The 15,401-nt window shown below is 38.3% G+C and overlaps 1 protein-coding gene across 1 annotated transcript in view; it reads left to right on the top strand.

Moving 5' to 3' along the window:
- tnr (tenascin R (restrictin, janusin)) overlaps positions 1-7,481 on the top strand; it is a 206,913-nt gene extending 199,432 nt beyond the window's left edge. Inside the window, exons 30-32 of the mRNA XM_059343993.1 lie at positions 244-405; positions 959-1,122; positions 3,848-7,481. Coding sequence (XP_059199976.1) covers positions 244-405; positions 959-1,122; positions 3,848-3,967 — 446 coding nt within the window. The 3' untranslated portion in view covers positions 3,968-7,481. The remainder of the gene's footprint in view (positions 1-243; positions 406-958; positions 1,123-3,847) is intronic.
- The last annotated feature ends 7,920 nt before the right edge of the window (positions 7,482-15,401 follow it).

Below are 15,401 nucleotides of genomic sequence, written 5' to 3'. Positions count from 1 at the left end.
AATATATCATATATTATATATATTTTCAGGCTAATGAAGTCGTTTGCCAATGCAATGTACAGTTAGACAATTTTTAGGAGGGTGCCCTGTGGAGTTTTTGTTCAATCACAACGACTGTAATGACTCTCATAGCAGGATGAGTGTGATGACTTCTTAATCAGCTTGTGGAGCTCCAACGCCAGTGTGGCTGGAGATATTTCTGTGGATATTAAATTGAATATAATGTGTGTCATTTCTCCACAGGTCTAGACAACATCCAGAGGATTGCTGGTCAGGGCCGTTATGAGCTGAGAATTGACATGAAGGACGGAGGGGAGTCAGTCTATGCCAATTATGACAAATTCTCCATTGGAGATGCGAGAAACCTCTACAAGCTCAGGATAGGAGAGTACAACGGCACCGCTGGTATGTGGTTGAAAACATACACAGATGCAATGTATTTAAATTAAATTCAAATACTTATGTATTTTGGATGATCGCCTTGTGATCAACCCACTTACTCACTAGCGAAATAACAACGCTATAAACTTGAATAAAGCAAAACTTTAAGTGAAAACGCTCTCCATCCCGTCTCTGCCATCTGCCATTTTTTTCTCCTGCCTCTTTTTCCCTCTGTTTTTTCTTCTCCCTGATGACTGAAACTCGCCTCAGCACTCCTCCACACTTCCACTCTTGTCCTTGCTCTCCATCTAACTCTCAGTCTGTCAACATGACCATATGCCAGAATTACCCATCATCCCCTCATGTTTATAATTATAATTTTCTCTGCCTAAATAAATTCAGAGAGCCTGTAGCAGGACTTCTTTCCTCCATCTCCCTCTCATGTCTCTTTCATTCCCCTCCTGCCTGCCTGGTTGTTTATGTCCCCTCATCACGCCGTTTCTCACCGCAGACTTATGCAAATGCTGCCCAGCTGATGTTTTAATGTTGTACATCTCTCTCCTTCCTCTGACCCCAGGTGACTCTCTGAGCTACCACCAGGGCCGGCCCTTCTCCACAAAAGACAGAGACAACGACATCGCTGTCACTAACTGTGCCTTGTCTTACAAAGGAGCCTGGTGGTACAAGAACTGCCACCGAGCCAACCTCAACGGCAAATATGGCGAATCCAGACACAGTCAGGTCAGTCAACCAATGCACATGCTTGTTGATCAAAGAGTGAAAATGACACTTAAAAAGGCAGTTAATCAAATTTTGTATTAAGCCAAACAGACATTGTGCTACAAGTTAGAAGATAATTCATTGTCTTAAGATAGATATATAATTAATTTTATCTAGTGGTCGACTGATACGGGTTTTTTAAGGCCGATGCCGATACCGACTATTTTTACATCAGTCTTAACCGATCCCCGATATGTGCTGCCAATTTTTTGGGGCGATTCTTGAAGCCGATATTGCCTTTTCTCCCTCCATTTACATGATAAAAATGACACAATTATAACAAATGTGACATAAGTCTCAATTTAAACAAAAAAAGAGACATTTATTAATAAAACAAACAAAACATATTAACAGTTGGATAGCAAACAATGTGGATGTTGTTCTAGCCCTCGAGGTGGTGGCGCCTCAGATGAGTCCACATGTTTGATGTGTTTTTCTTTTTTCCGGTATCAGCAGCAGCTCACCAGAGAATGGCAGATGTTGCACCGAGCCTTGTCTGGTGTTGGTTCAGTGAAATGGGCTAATTGATCGGCAAACGCACGCATGTATTGGCCAATGCCGATACTAGTAAAAAACAAAAATATCGGTCCAATATATTGGTCGGCCGATATATCGGTTTATCTCTAATTTTATCTAAAGATCACTCTATTTGTTCTGGTACTGTATCTGGAATGGATACAACAAGAGTTAGATTTAACAACTAAGCAAAAAAGACAACTGCCCCAGAACACCAGGAGCCCCAGAAGCTCCAGACATACAGCAATGTGTGATCACTCAGTTGTGCTAATTAAATTTAAAATTTCTTTGGGAATATGCAGTACTAAAGCACAATAAAAAGTGACATCATAAAGACCTTAAGGTGGATGAGCTTTGTCTACTGGACTTGTGGTCCAATCTCAAAGAAAGTATTAGCCTCAAACTTTAAACTCAAACTCTTTATTTAGTTTAACATGTTAAGTATTCCTAAATCAATTTGTGTTTACTGTTCAAAAAACACATTATTCTTCCAATACTGATGCTTCGTTTTAGCACCCCGCTCTCTAAGCCTGCCTCCTGAAAAAGTTCAGAACTGGTAAATAAAAGCTGTCACAGGCTGCCTGACCCCATGGGACCTTTGGGGCTAACACATGCTCAGTGTCACTGGAGCTGCTATGCCGGTGATTAACAGCAGATGGCGCAAGAAATAAGGTGATGGTGTCTGTTCAGGTGTTCTATGGGTGCACGAAAAATTTAAGAGCATAGATTTTGCAATTTCGCATTCTTCATATCTTTATATTTCGTATAAGATATTTTCTGACTGAAGGCCAACACCTAAGGTGAAATGATCATCATTCCCATGTTTTAAAAGTTGAAATTTTGACGTAAATAAAACAGAATGCGGTACCATGCTTATCCTTTTTGATATATATTTAATTGAAACCTGAACAAAGACATCACCTTAAGTGCAGTGAAGTGATGTCGCCACGGACAATGCAACTTCTGTAAACTGTAAACAGAGAAGTTTCCCGGGCGGCCACTGGCTTCAACAGCAGAGTGTGAACTCATTTGGCAAGGGCTTGAATGTAACCGACACCCATTTATATGTAAAAAGTGCCGCACTCCAGCTTTGAATGTAATTTTTCAGTCCTTGGAGCGCCACAAATGTTCCACTCCCCTCCATGGTATTGATGTGCCAGCAGAAAAGTCAGGGGTTGTTTTAAAACCTCAGCACATAAAACCAAACCTATCTGCACTCCTTTAACTCAACGGTGTCACTCGGTGACAGGGTGGCATTTAGGCATTCACATAAACTGGCTGTATTATGGCAGTGTGATTAAAGGTTAAAATTTCTCATTTAGAAAGGCTCATAATTTGTAAATTAAATTACATTAAAGTTGGTGCAGACATCCATCACCGAACTTGTTTCGCTGATTGGCCTGATGGAGGACCTGTAATGAAAGGTCAAAAATAAAAAAAGAGCTATTACTGCAACGATTTTAATTAAGCTAGAAGAGGAAATGCATGTTAATCTTGATTGATCAAAAGTAGCTGTATTACGTGTTACAGTGAGACAGACACGTGTGGAAGGAAACAGCCACAGAGCCAAAACACGGACCAAGCACGTGTTCGATTCTCACACTGAAACTGACAGGTGTTTTTTTTTTTTTTTGGCTCGCGACATGTGAGGCGAGAGTGAGTGTTGAGGTTTTGTCCGGTCCTTTTGACGAGCGTCTGATGTCTCAGCTTGATGCTGTAATGGCTCGACAAAGAGAGCGAGGCGCTGTGTGTGAAGCTGTGATTAGGCTGAACTACAAAGGCTTTGGAGCATCGCTGCTACTCTCTCTCTCTGTGCTCGCTACCTTTCTCTTTGTTGTTGGACGACATGAAATGAGACCAGGTGGGAGAGCAGAGACAGACAGGCGTTAAGACACGCAGAGAGAAATTGCCTCTCAGCGTAAAGCTGCAAATGGGAAGGTTTTGTCAGTGTTGGGGATTAGGGCTAGAGTGAGACTATAATTACACTAAATTCATGATTGTGCTCACTCTGAAGTCAGGATTTTTGCCCTCATGCTTCCCTCAGTTGACATTAAAATACACTTTACTGAATATATAACATTTCCATCTTCAGACCTTTTATTTAACATTTTCTCTAAAAATGCCTTGTTGATTCAAGCGGCTTCTGAAATCACACTTTTCACTCCTACAGGGTATTAACTGGTACCACTGGAAAGGCCACGAGTTCTCTATTCCTTTCGTGGAGATGAAGATGAGGCCATTCAACTTCCGTAGCATCAGCAGCAAGAGGAGGCGGTCTGCCCCTGTATAAACAAACCGCCTCGGCCCAGCCCAGAGTCGTGGATAAATGGGGTTCGGACGATGTTTACTGATGAGTTTCTGCTATCTGTGTGCCTCACTGATAATGCCTTTTTGAGGCTGCAAAGGGAAAAAAAAGGGGTTATGACAAAAAGCTACTAATATTTTATTAATATTAAGTTGTAAAATGATAAAAACCCATTATTATTAATATACTACCAACATGCAGAAACCGTTATAACCACGGATGAGATCATGAAATAGCAGAGAGGGTGAAACAATGTCCGAACTCTGTTAACTCTGCCCAGCTTTAGCTGTCTTTCCCTGCTGTACTCTTCTACCCAGACGATAGAGGACACTGTATGTAATTTATTAAATACTTTGAATGACAATGGTTCTTTTTGCTGTAAAAAAAAAAAAAAGCGGAAAGGCAAACCGATAAGCTTTTTTCTTTCCTTTAAGTCTGTGATTTGCCTTTTCCTGGGATGTGAGGAAATGTGCTCAGAAATGCCCTCAAGACTGCAATAGCTAACGTTATTTTAACCGAAATAATAACACTTTTAACAAAAAATATACTGTATATGCCCTTAAAACCCTTAACTGTAAGATATATATATTTTTATAACTGATATTGTGACAAAAGTCCATCTATTTAATATGATTTGATGCCTTGGTTTTTGAGCCGATATTAAGTTAATGCAATCGTAAAACAAGACGACAAATACTGGAAGTAAGAGATAAAAATTAACATTGAAAAGCAAAAAGTGAATCCAGAATAATCATTCACAAAGCAGTGCACCAGCAACAGCTTCGTTATCTATTTTATTTATTTCATTATTCTCTCTGTCTGTGTTACTGTTAGCTATTACAGTATCATTTGTGTTAATTATTAAAAACCATCAATATTGAACTTTATTGTTATTGGTAGCCACACTGAGACAGTATTTGCACTACAAGTGGGAACACAGCAAAGCTATTCTTGTTCATTTAATTCAATTATTTCTTCAGTCGTTTGTGGGCATTTAAATATTTCCTGGACTTTATTTTCAAGCAAATCACAAGCACTTAATATCTGCGTCACCCCTGTTTCTAGATGCTGTGATTGCTTGCAGAGATGGTGCTGATAGACGTAACATTTAACCAAAGATCTGCATAATAAAGACTCGGCCTGCTGTTTGGAAAGATGCCAGTCAGTTCTGTCACCAAAGTCAATGATGCAGCTTTTTTTCCTGTCTTTATAGATTCTCACTTTTCAGGGGCTTTATGGTAATCATGTCCCCTGGCATTATTTTATGCAATGTGAACACTCAATTCTATGCAAAAGAAAGTCGGGGTGGGCATTGTGCAGATTTTTTAGCCTGGCCTCTCTCCCACTGCTAGCTGAAATGAACTTAACAAAGAAAGCAGAACAGTAGGTGGAGTGGAGCCAAGTCTTTCTTCTGTGCCCTTCTTTTACTTGCTTCGCTATTTAAGCTCCCAAGTGAAACAACAAAATCAGCAAACATGGCAGAGAATGTATTCTTTTAGCAGGGGCGGGCGTAATCTGCATCATGCCCACCAACCATTTTGTTCCATTCAGTGTTCACACTGTCGCACAAAGCGATCATTGCCAGTGCATTTAGTGGACTGCAGTTTTCTGGAAACTCTTTTGTTTTAGTTTCCTGCCTCCTCAGTTGGAGGAAAATTATCTCTGTGGAGGTTGAAGACAAACCACAAACAACTGGCTACACCTCTCTGTTTACTGACTATATTAATAAAAAACAAAATGTACCGTCCAATACAATCCTCGGAAATCAATGTCACCATCGCTGCAAGCAACATTCGGTCTCATATATATTCAGTAACCCAAATATTAACAGCTGGAAATCTTATGTTCTTCTGTCAGTTTCTTCATTTCAGTTATCTGATTGAAGCAAACCAGAAACTCTGGCTTGTATCATATGACTGTGTATATTTTTCATTTGTGATTTTTGTCCTTTTTAGACTTGAAAACAATGGTGACTCTCCCCTCTATAAACTACTAATATACTTATGTAGATATAGAGTTGAAGGTAATATGACTTTTGATGTGTTCCCCTTTTAGATGCAACTTATTCAGAAAGAAACATTTCTCCTTTTAACCGCTGTATTTTTAACCATTGTTGTGTTGAAGGGTGGATGGAGCGTATACTGCATGTTGACTTAATTGCAATCAAGAGCCTGATAGTGAATAACAAATGTCATCAGAATGTGTTTTGTAGCGACATATTTCTTTGCCGATCTGGGTAAAAGTTGCTCTTGAAATAGTTTGTTACGTAGAAGATAATAAAGATTTATTAGGCCAATAAACTGTTGTCAAAACAGTGAAATTGCCCTCAAGGGCAAAGTAAAACCAACATAACCCAAAATATAATTTATAACAAACTGTTTCAACATGTGACCTTTCCCAGGTCTGATTTATGTTTGAGTGTCAAAGTGACTGTTTCAGAGCCTCTCATGCAATCCATCTCCCGCAGTGATTTATAGTAGAGTAGGGAATTCTCCATGTACTTATTTCATTAACTACTTAGATAAAGTTTGCCTCTGTGCATTTTTGTACAAGGAACAAAGGTCATGAAGCTTTGCGGAGAAGGAACAGAATGTTATTTGTATTGTGAGGGATTTTCTCTCATGGCAAACTATAAGGTGCTCTTAAATCTATCAAGAGGAAAGCTGATATATGCTATGGTTTATTCTGCATATTTCTTCCAATCATCATGCATCAAATTAAGCCTTTTCTGTCAATGAGAAAACCCACACAAAAAATAGGAAATAGTTTATTTGGGAAAGCTTCTGTCCTGTCTTTCATTTCAGGTTAATCATGTGGGTTTTTTTCTCAGCTTTCAGGAAAACAAATCATTTAAAATTTAGCAAATCTAATTGTCTTGTCGTGTCAAACAACATGCCTGATATTACAGACAAAAGGGTCTGAATGATTTATTTATTTATTTAGTCATTTGTTTTCCTTATCGCAAGCCAACTATACTTTTTAAAATCTTCTTTGGAGTAAAGCTAATTTCCTCCATTATTTCAACTCAGCCTGAAATACACTCACTGTATTTCTATTTGTTTATGCTGAGCTTCTTACAGTACAGGAAATGTGTTGCCCTTATTTATTACATTTCTCTTTATGTTACAATAACTCTGACTGACATTGTAAAAGAAAAAATATGGTTACTCATGACACATGGTCCCCTATGATATCAAAAAGGAAATGCTTTACTTTTTTCAAGTGAATTATCTGATACGACCACCATGTTTGGTGGTATTTGTTATATAAGCCAGAAACTGAAACTGCATCCATTTGAAATCTTGCCATGAAATGTAAATGTTGACAAAATGTGATCTTGACTGTTTGAGAAGCTTATATATGCTGAAACTAGGGATTTATTGTTGGATAACCTTGGATATTACTGTCAAATTTAGCTCTAGTTTGACTTAAACATGTACTATATAGTTCCTTTTTTAATACATTTTCTACATATTAATAAAATATTCAAATAGTCTGATTTGCTGTGTTTTGCTTCTTTTTTTTGTGAAAAATGTAAGATCCAAGCGCAGCATCTTTGCATTAACAAAGCCTGAGTTTAATTCACTTTTGGAGTCAAGTTTTATATGAAAGACGTCGAGCTGTGGTTGCTGCACTTTACTCCCCCTTTTTACTCCTTCGAAATAATGAAGTACCAAGAGCCAACTGACTCCATGTAAACTTTTCAAAGTATCTTCACCTCTAATTGGAGGCCATTAAAAACTGAAGTCAGGCCAGCCGCAGTTACAAGAGAACAGTGAAAGTGCAGTCATAAAGGTCTGCCAGTGCAGTTTCAGAACCACCAATTTATGCTCACACGCAGAGACCCAGCAGAGCTGCAGACATGGAAACACTTCTGAAGACAACACGTTGGCTGAACACTCATTCTCCGTACATCATCTTCAAAGCAGTGATCGTAGAGAACGGGTCTGTTGGCAAAAGCCCAATTTTAAGTTTAAGATCAGAACTACAAATGTAAAAAGGCTATATTTTAATTCAAGAGAACATAATCAGTTGGTTGAAGAGCAGCTGAGGATGTGCCTTCAGCTTGAAAGAACATTCTGTGTGTGTTAAAAGAAAACTCAAGCACCTGCCCAAGATAAAATACATACTGTGATAATTAGTAAGCTTAAAGGTGTGTCCAGACCAAATCCAAAGCTGCCAGGAAAGCCAGCTGTGCTAATGGCATTGCTAACTAAGTGAGGAAGGCAGCTAGTATTTGTGCTAACTTGGTTCCTCATTAACCGATAGCTGATATCAAGATTTCAGAACTTATTATGTTGCCTTATGGCTTCACTAGGTTTTCTCCAAGCCTTCTCCTTTTTTGTTTTGGCTCTGGGAATTACAGACATCGCGTTGTAGAGCACATATAAATATTTGCATGGTCACAGATCAGTTATGGTGGATGTCAGACAATGTCAGTTAAACTGCTATAGAGACCCCCCACCCGAGGGGAAAACAATCAATCGCTCTCCATTGACTTTGTATTGAATTAAGGAGCCTCCTTGACAATTTTCGTCTGATCTAAATCAATCAATCAATCAATATCCTTTATTTAACCAGGTAAAATTCATTGAGATTAAAATCTCGTTTTCAAAAAGCTGCTGTGTGGTGAAATCATAGGTGAAATGCACTTACGCAACTTACATAACTTAGGTATGCAGTTCATTTTGTCATGAAGTCATATATCCAATGTCAGTTTTAGGCTTACTACATGACGTAAGTTGAGCTAAATCATTTGACACTTTGTAACTTGTGTTGTAGTAGAATGTGGATCATTCAGAAAGCTTCCTAGCATATAGCTATCATTAGCTTGCTAACAGCCAACTTGTCCTTTCTGGTCGATATATGGTGCTATATGCTTAAATCTAAATGTTTTAGCTAGAAACAGGCATTTTGATAGTGTTTCAATTCATGTAATCTCATAATCTATGTTAATGTATAATTATAATATTTTATTATGTATGACTGTTGTGTATTTTCAGACACAGCTAGTTTGAGCATCTTCACTCAAGCATAAAAACTATGCACAGCTTCACACACATGCATTATAGCAGCTACAGATTTGATTGCAAAAACAGATACACAAACCCTCAGTTCAGCAGTTTTTAGATACATTGTTTAATTACTGCATGTTCTAATTATCCATTAATTATCCATTCAAATGTCTGGTCAGCAGAAACAACTCGGTAAATAATGAGCCCGCATGAAGTTTGTGAATATATTAGAGTCAGACACAAATAAATGAGCAACACAGCACTCGTAGTGCGGTAAAGGTCAGAGAGATAAGCTTGTGTTCGGCCTTTATCAAAACACAACCACTTCCCATGAACAGCTGCGTCATGATAACAATGCTTACAGAGTTCTCTGTCAGTCATGTGGAAGTGTAGCTTTTATCAAGCAGAAACTACTAAGTAGCTTCAGAGGCAAGATGTCTTTGCTTTACCATTTCCGAAAGTATCCCCTTTTTTTCTGCAATTTCATAAAATTGAACTTAATAATTGACTTCCCATTCTGAAAGCTACAAGCCCATGCCTAGCTCATTCTTTAACCAATGACAGAGCTCCGTATGATGCAGTGGTTTGAATTAAAAACTGGTGAAATTTATCAGGAGGTACAACTGAAAAGACAACATGAATACTGTATGATTAAGAGACTAAAAACCCCACTGTGTTAACGGCCACAGTCTGCAGGTTTCATCCATTGCAGTAGAGGTTGTTTGTAGTCCATTCATGAGGGATATCTCACACTTCTGCCGTGCATAAAGAGTGCTGTTTAACTTTTTCCACAGAGAAAGTTGTTTTCTTCTTCAAAATGTTCATAAAGTTATCAGTACACATGAAATACTGCAAAGAATATTGTCTTTTATTCCAACCAGCAGATGGGGTAAAATGATACTTTCCTCCTTTGTTCTCACTTGCTGATGTCTGAACTTAAGCAAAGTTTTTCATGTTAACACAGAAATCTGTTTTTTCTCGTTTAATTTTATTATATCATTCATCATTGTGGGAGCCAGCTGTGACCTGGGGCAGGGGACACTGTGGAAATTACAAGTGTTTCAATTATTTCTGTTCAAACCATTTATGTGTTTTATGTCTTTCTGTGGTGATTGAACATGCAACTTGCTGCAGTGATATTTCTCATTACAGCTGACTGTAATTAGCTCTCAGACAGCAGCAAAAGCACAATTTCAAAACACAACCACAGACCACACAGTCAGCTGAACCTGCATGGGTGCTAAAAAAAATGACTTGAACCTTCAAGGCTAAGTGAGATCTAATCTCATCTCAAAACAAATTAGGAGAAGTTGATTTGATCGTGGTAACAAAATGTCATACCACACTAAACTCAAAATATATTTCTCACACATTAATGTTCCTAATATATTTACTAATATTTACTTTCTGCATGTGATTAATCTCCGTGTTGAACTGCATATTTGGGTTTGGAATGATTTTGCTTCTTTTTTTTTGGACTGTTCTAAAGACTATTTGAAATCTGACCATTGTCATACAATACCTTGTACATTAGCAGCAGTAATTTAGTCAGTTAAATTAATATATAATACATTATATATTTCAGTTTCATTATGCAAATGTAAGCAAGAGCAATGACAGTGAATGAGCGTCCGTTTTCTAAATCCTTTTGCTGCTTCAAGGAGTGTGTGTGTGTGTTTGTGTGTGTGTGTATTCGAGCCAAGTCCATCAGGGCTTATAGCGGTTTCTCTGCAAACTCGCCAGAATCACCTCTCCAGAAGTGCTCGAGGGCTTTGTTGTGAACCTTCATGAAGACTTTTAATGAGTCTGCCAAGCTGCAAAACCTTCACATGGAATATTATTCTGTAAATGTTGTATGTTTCTGTGAGGGAATTAAGTAGAAAAATGACTGTTTATAGTGACCAAAGTGCATTCAAAACGTCAAAATTATGTAAAAGTAGTCTTTAGAAACTTCCAGGCTCAATCTAGCTTTCCAGACAAGTCTAATAGCTTATTACAACATTACATTTGAGACATAGAACTGTAATTTGATTACTCGTGTTTCCCCACTGGTTACATCATAATGAAAAGATTTTTTTAAAAATGCAACCAAAATGCAAAGAGTTGAAAAGCATTACTGTCTCTCTACTCTTCCTCCTCCTCTCCTCACCCCATCCATTCAGTAATGCGTCCACATTTCTCTACAGGACTGAGCACAGAGCTGGTGACGGGGTGAGGCTGATGAAAAGCGGCATGGTGCGCCATCCCCAGCCTCCCATGAGCTCCAAGAGTCTCTTTACATCTCACTGAACCCAGAAAGTTAACAGGCCCTGGCAGGCATCTGAATAAGAGGGAGGTGCAACCCAGATCTCCCAGTTAGAGTCGCTCTGTGATAGGCTTGTAAACACTGGGGCTTAATTGGGAAACTGGTCGGTGAGCAGCTTTATTCTCATCAGCCTTGTTTTGATGCTCAAAGTTCCATGGGTTGGAGTGGCGGAGCCTTCACAGGGCCTCACAGATCCCAAACATGAAGATTTAACAGTTCACAATCTCAGGAGAGTCGATTGTGAGGTAAGACTTGATGTGCTGGTTGAGCATCACATTTGCTTTTTTTGTTTTTGTTTGTTTGTTTGTTTGTGTAATTAGAAGATCAAATGAAAAAGATAAAAACCACCTATTATTGTAAAATCCATCCAACCGTTTGTTAAGGTTTTCAGCACTCTTCAACACTTAATTAATAAATGCAAGAATGAAGCTTCTGAAGCCTTAATGCTGCTTAATGAGGCTGTTCCTCTTTGTTTTTATCTATGAATACTGATTGACCAATTAAGCACTACACTTATGCACATTTTAGATCTAATCTCTGTCTAAATACGTCTTTATTTTCTGCAGCTGCTCTGTCGATCTACAAACCCAACCGATCAAGCAGCACCTAAATGTCTCTACCTCCTGAATGGGCCGGTCTGTGAATGCAGGTGTGAGCTGACATCAGACACCAGTTCAGACTGACAGCTGGGCTCCAAGGGAGGAATTAACCAAGCAGGTAACCCAGAACAAATAATAAAGAGAGAAACTGGCTTCAGTGATAATAACAATCTTATTTCCAGGTGATTTTAGAAGACTATTTTAGTTTTATTCAATCTGTTTAGTATTGTTAACCCAATGTGGTGGTATATTGTTATACTTGTATGTATAATTTACTCCCAACCTTTCATGTCCCACAAACCGACATGCACATTCAGATGGGCCCATCATACCTTTGATCTAAGGGATGGATTTATAAAATAGTTTGATAATATTTCCCCACAGAGAAGCTTCAACTGCACTTGTAATACACAGTTAGTTATCATGGTAGTGTTGATGAGGCTTTGGTCTCCTTTTTGTTTTTGTGAAGGTATTTGTACTGCTACCATGTGGACGGGCAGAAAGTAGACATTTTTTACAATTTATGCATATCTAATTTTTGTTTTGTGTTTTTTCCTGTGACTAGTAATGCTGTTACAATTAGCAACTAGCTTGTGTTGGTGGAAGTATCTTGTGCAGTCAGATGAGCATAGTTGGTATCATTATGACAATAACCCATTTATTATTCTTTTTGTGTATTCTATATGTGTGCTAAACACATTCCTTACAAATCTCCTACAGATGTCATACTTTTTCATATTAGCTGAGCTCCTTAGCATTCTTTACATGTACTGCACTCTATGGTAACTGCATGAGTAACCTATGGCTGCGTGTGTGTATGTGCATGTGTCCTTAAGATAGTGAAAGCCCATTCAAGATAAATGCTATAACATACTGACCAAATGGGGGCCAGGGTAAGGTTTAGCTTTAGTGTAAGCCAATCAGAGCAGATTAGGGCGGGATATACTATGTTGATTGGGTACGATGTAGCATATTTTCTGATCCAATGGTGGAATATCCTGCAGAAAAAGTTGCTATTACAGCTATTCTTGACAATTAAAGCTATAAAATGTGTCAGTATCCGCTAATTGTTCAGAGATGGAGAGAAAATATTGCAAAAGTAGTTTAGCCTTCTGCTCTGTAGCCAAATGTACATGGCTGTAGCTAATTCAAGTTGATATTAATGTAGCGAGCGAGAGCCTCAAAACACAAACCATGTTTCCATTAAAGTCAAAGCGAACTGAATTTAATTTAATTTAATTTAATTTAATTTAATTTAATTTAATTTAATTTAATTTAATTTAATTTAATTTACATTTTGAAGTGTTGCATTAACAAAATTATTAATTAGGGACATTTCCATCAACTGGTTTAGAGCAAATAACCAAAGCTGCAAAATCGTAGTTTGGTCAGAAGATGGCAGTTTAATGTATAGCTGTAGGCTAATCTCTCAGTAAACAGTAGAAGAAGAAGAGATTGAGCGTGAAAGAAACAACAACAAAAAAGAGGTTGCGGACAACTTTGCTCACCCATGAGGAAAAATGAAGCGAAGACTTCAGGAATTAGATTCAATTGGGCAGCTTATAATTGCTCTTTCGTGTCAGCATGTGTTAACCGGCAGAGCAGAAACAGCTCATCAGTCATGTGAGTTACATGTTCGCTACATCAGAAGCTATTCAGAAAAAATGTGTTTCCGTCGCCCATTTAGCGAATGAGCTATTTTTCGAAGGGAAAAAAACAGCGTAAAACTTTTATCCACTTTTTCAGAAGTTTTATCGAATTTTGGTGTTTCCATCAAGCTTTTCCCATGCAAATCTTACATATGCGCATAAAAATGTGTTGAAGGAATCACAACCACAGTCTGTCATCTCAGACGGATTTACAGGCCCACAAGTTTGCAAAGAAACAAGATGATTGAAATGAATGACTAGGCAGATTCCTCTACATATTGCTTACATTTTCCCGTGCTTGTCTGGTGGGAGGGACTTAGGGCAGAGAAGAGGGAGTTGCTGGATGACTTTTTTTTTGTTTTGCCTTCTCCAGAAACTGCCTACCCCAGCATTAACTGTGTTCACTCTCTGGACTTTTTTTTGTCAGAGTTGGTCTCCAACTTTTTGCTTTTTTTTTTTTTTTGCTGCACCAAAGAAATGCTTTGCCATTTACTATTCATGATTTCAGGCCAAATAGGAAATGGAGTTTGATTTTTGCAGTGTGCCCGCAGCTCTCCTTAATGCCCCCCGTCTGCATCAGCTGAACCACACAGAAGACCTCAGGAGCCATCCAGATATGAGAGCTGACACACATATGAAAGTGTCTCTCAGGGCTGCAGTGACCTGAGGGACGAGCTCAGCAGAGTCTGTACTTTATCACATCACCTGCAGGAGAAGAAATGTTAAATGCTCAAGACCCTGGATAGGGATTCTTTACAGAAGGCAAAGCGCATGAGTATGTGTTTATGTGTGTGTGAGAGAGTAAGAACACACTTGCTGTTTGAGAGTGCATCTCAGGCTTTATTCAATGCACACATACATTGGTGCACAGTTTGAATTGAATTGAATTGAATAGCAATCAGGCTGTTACAGCATGTGCGTAAGACTGTCAACTTGATTTTGTTTTGGGAATGTGTCTAGTGAAAGCCCAGGAATAAACAAGGAATGCCAGGAATGTCAGTCTGAATGCTTGAGGAGAAAAACCTTTAGAAAAAAGAAAAGGTTTATCTTATCATCTTAACTTCAGATACTCAAACTGCAACTAAGGCATCAGTATTAAATGGAGACTGTTTGATAACCAGTTAAAACCTCCTTATAGTTGTTTTAAGGTGCTCTGGGTGAAGTCTGACAGCAGTCTCTTTTGTTAGCAGGTGACATTGATTAAAAATGATTAGCTGGGCGAGCGTGGGTAACGAGAAAATAACGAGATAAGAAATGGAGGATACAGTGAGTAGATTAATGCAAGCAAAATATTAAATTACTGTCATGTTGATATGAATTGAGGTTGAGCAGAGCTTTAAAGGAAAGTTGTTTACTTTTTCTCCCACACTGCAGGGTGAACCTTTCTAATCGAGCTGCTTCTGCTGAGTCAAAATGTTCCTGTAGCTTAATAATCATCATATTCACCTAAATGACTGTGATACTGTATACAAGTTACTTCGAACTCTCACAACAGCAAAAAAAACAACAAGGAAATACCCTTTTGTACTCTTTGGTTAACCCATGACTACATAAGGTCGTACTATTGATTTCCTGTAAGACTATCTGACATTTCTGTTCGTAGGAAATGGCGGTGAAAGTCTGTCTGTAAGAGATAATGACACAGCATTTATCATATTTGCCAGAATTTGCCTTTACATTCAACTGTCCTGTACTTACACACTTGCTATTTTGAGGGTGTTCACACTGACAAGTATGACAAAAGGCAGATGGATGCACTTAATGTGTAATGATCTACCATGTACACAGTCGCCCATAAAGTTGGAATAATTTTGTTTTCAGACATAATCCTCTGTTAATTGTGGTGTCATT

Source organism: Centropristis striata, chromosome 11 (genome assembly GCF_030273125.1).
Source record: "Centropristis striata isolate RG_2023a ecotype Rhode Island chromosome 11, C.striata_1.0, whole genome shotgun sequence".
Taxonomy (NCBI): Eukaryota; Metazoa; Chordata; class Actinopteri; order Perciformes; family Serranidae; genus Centropristis; species Centropristis striata.
Note: the sequence above shows the minus strand (reverse complement) of the source record. Positions and strands in the feature narration are given on the sequence as shown.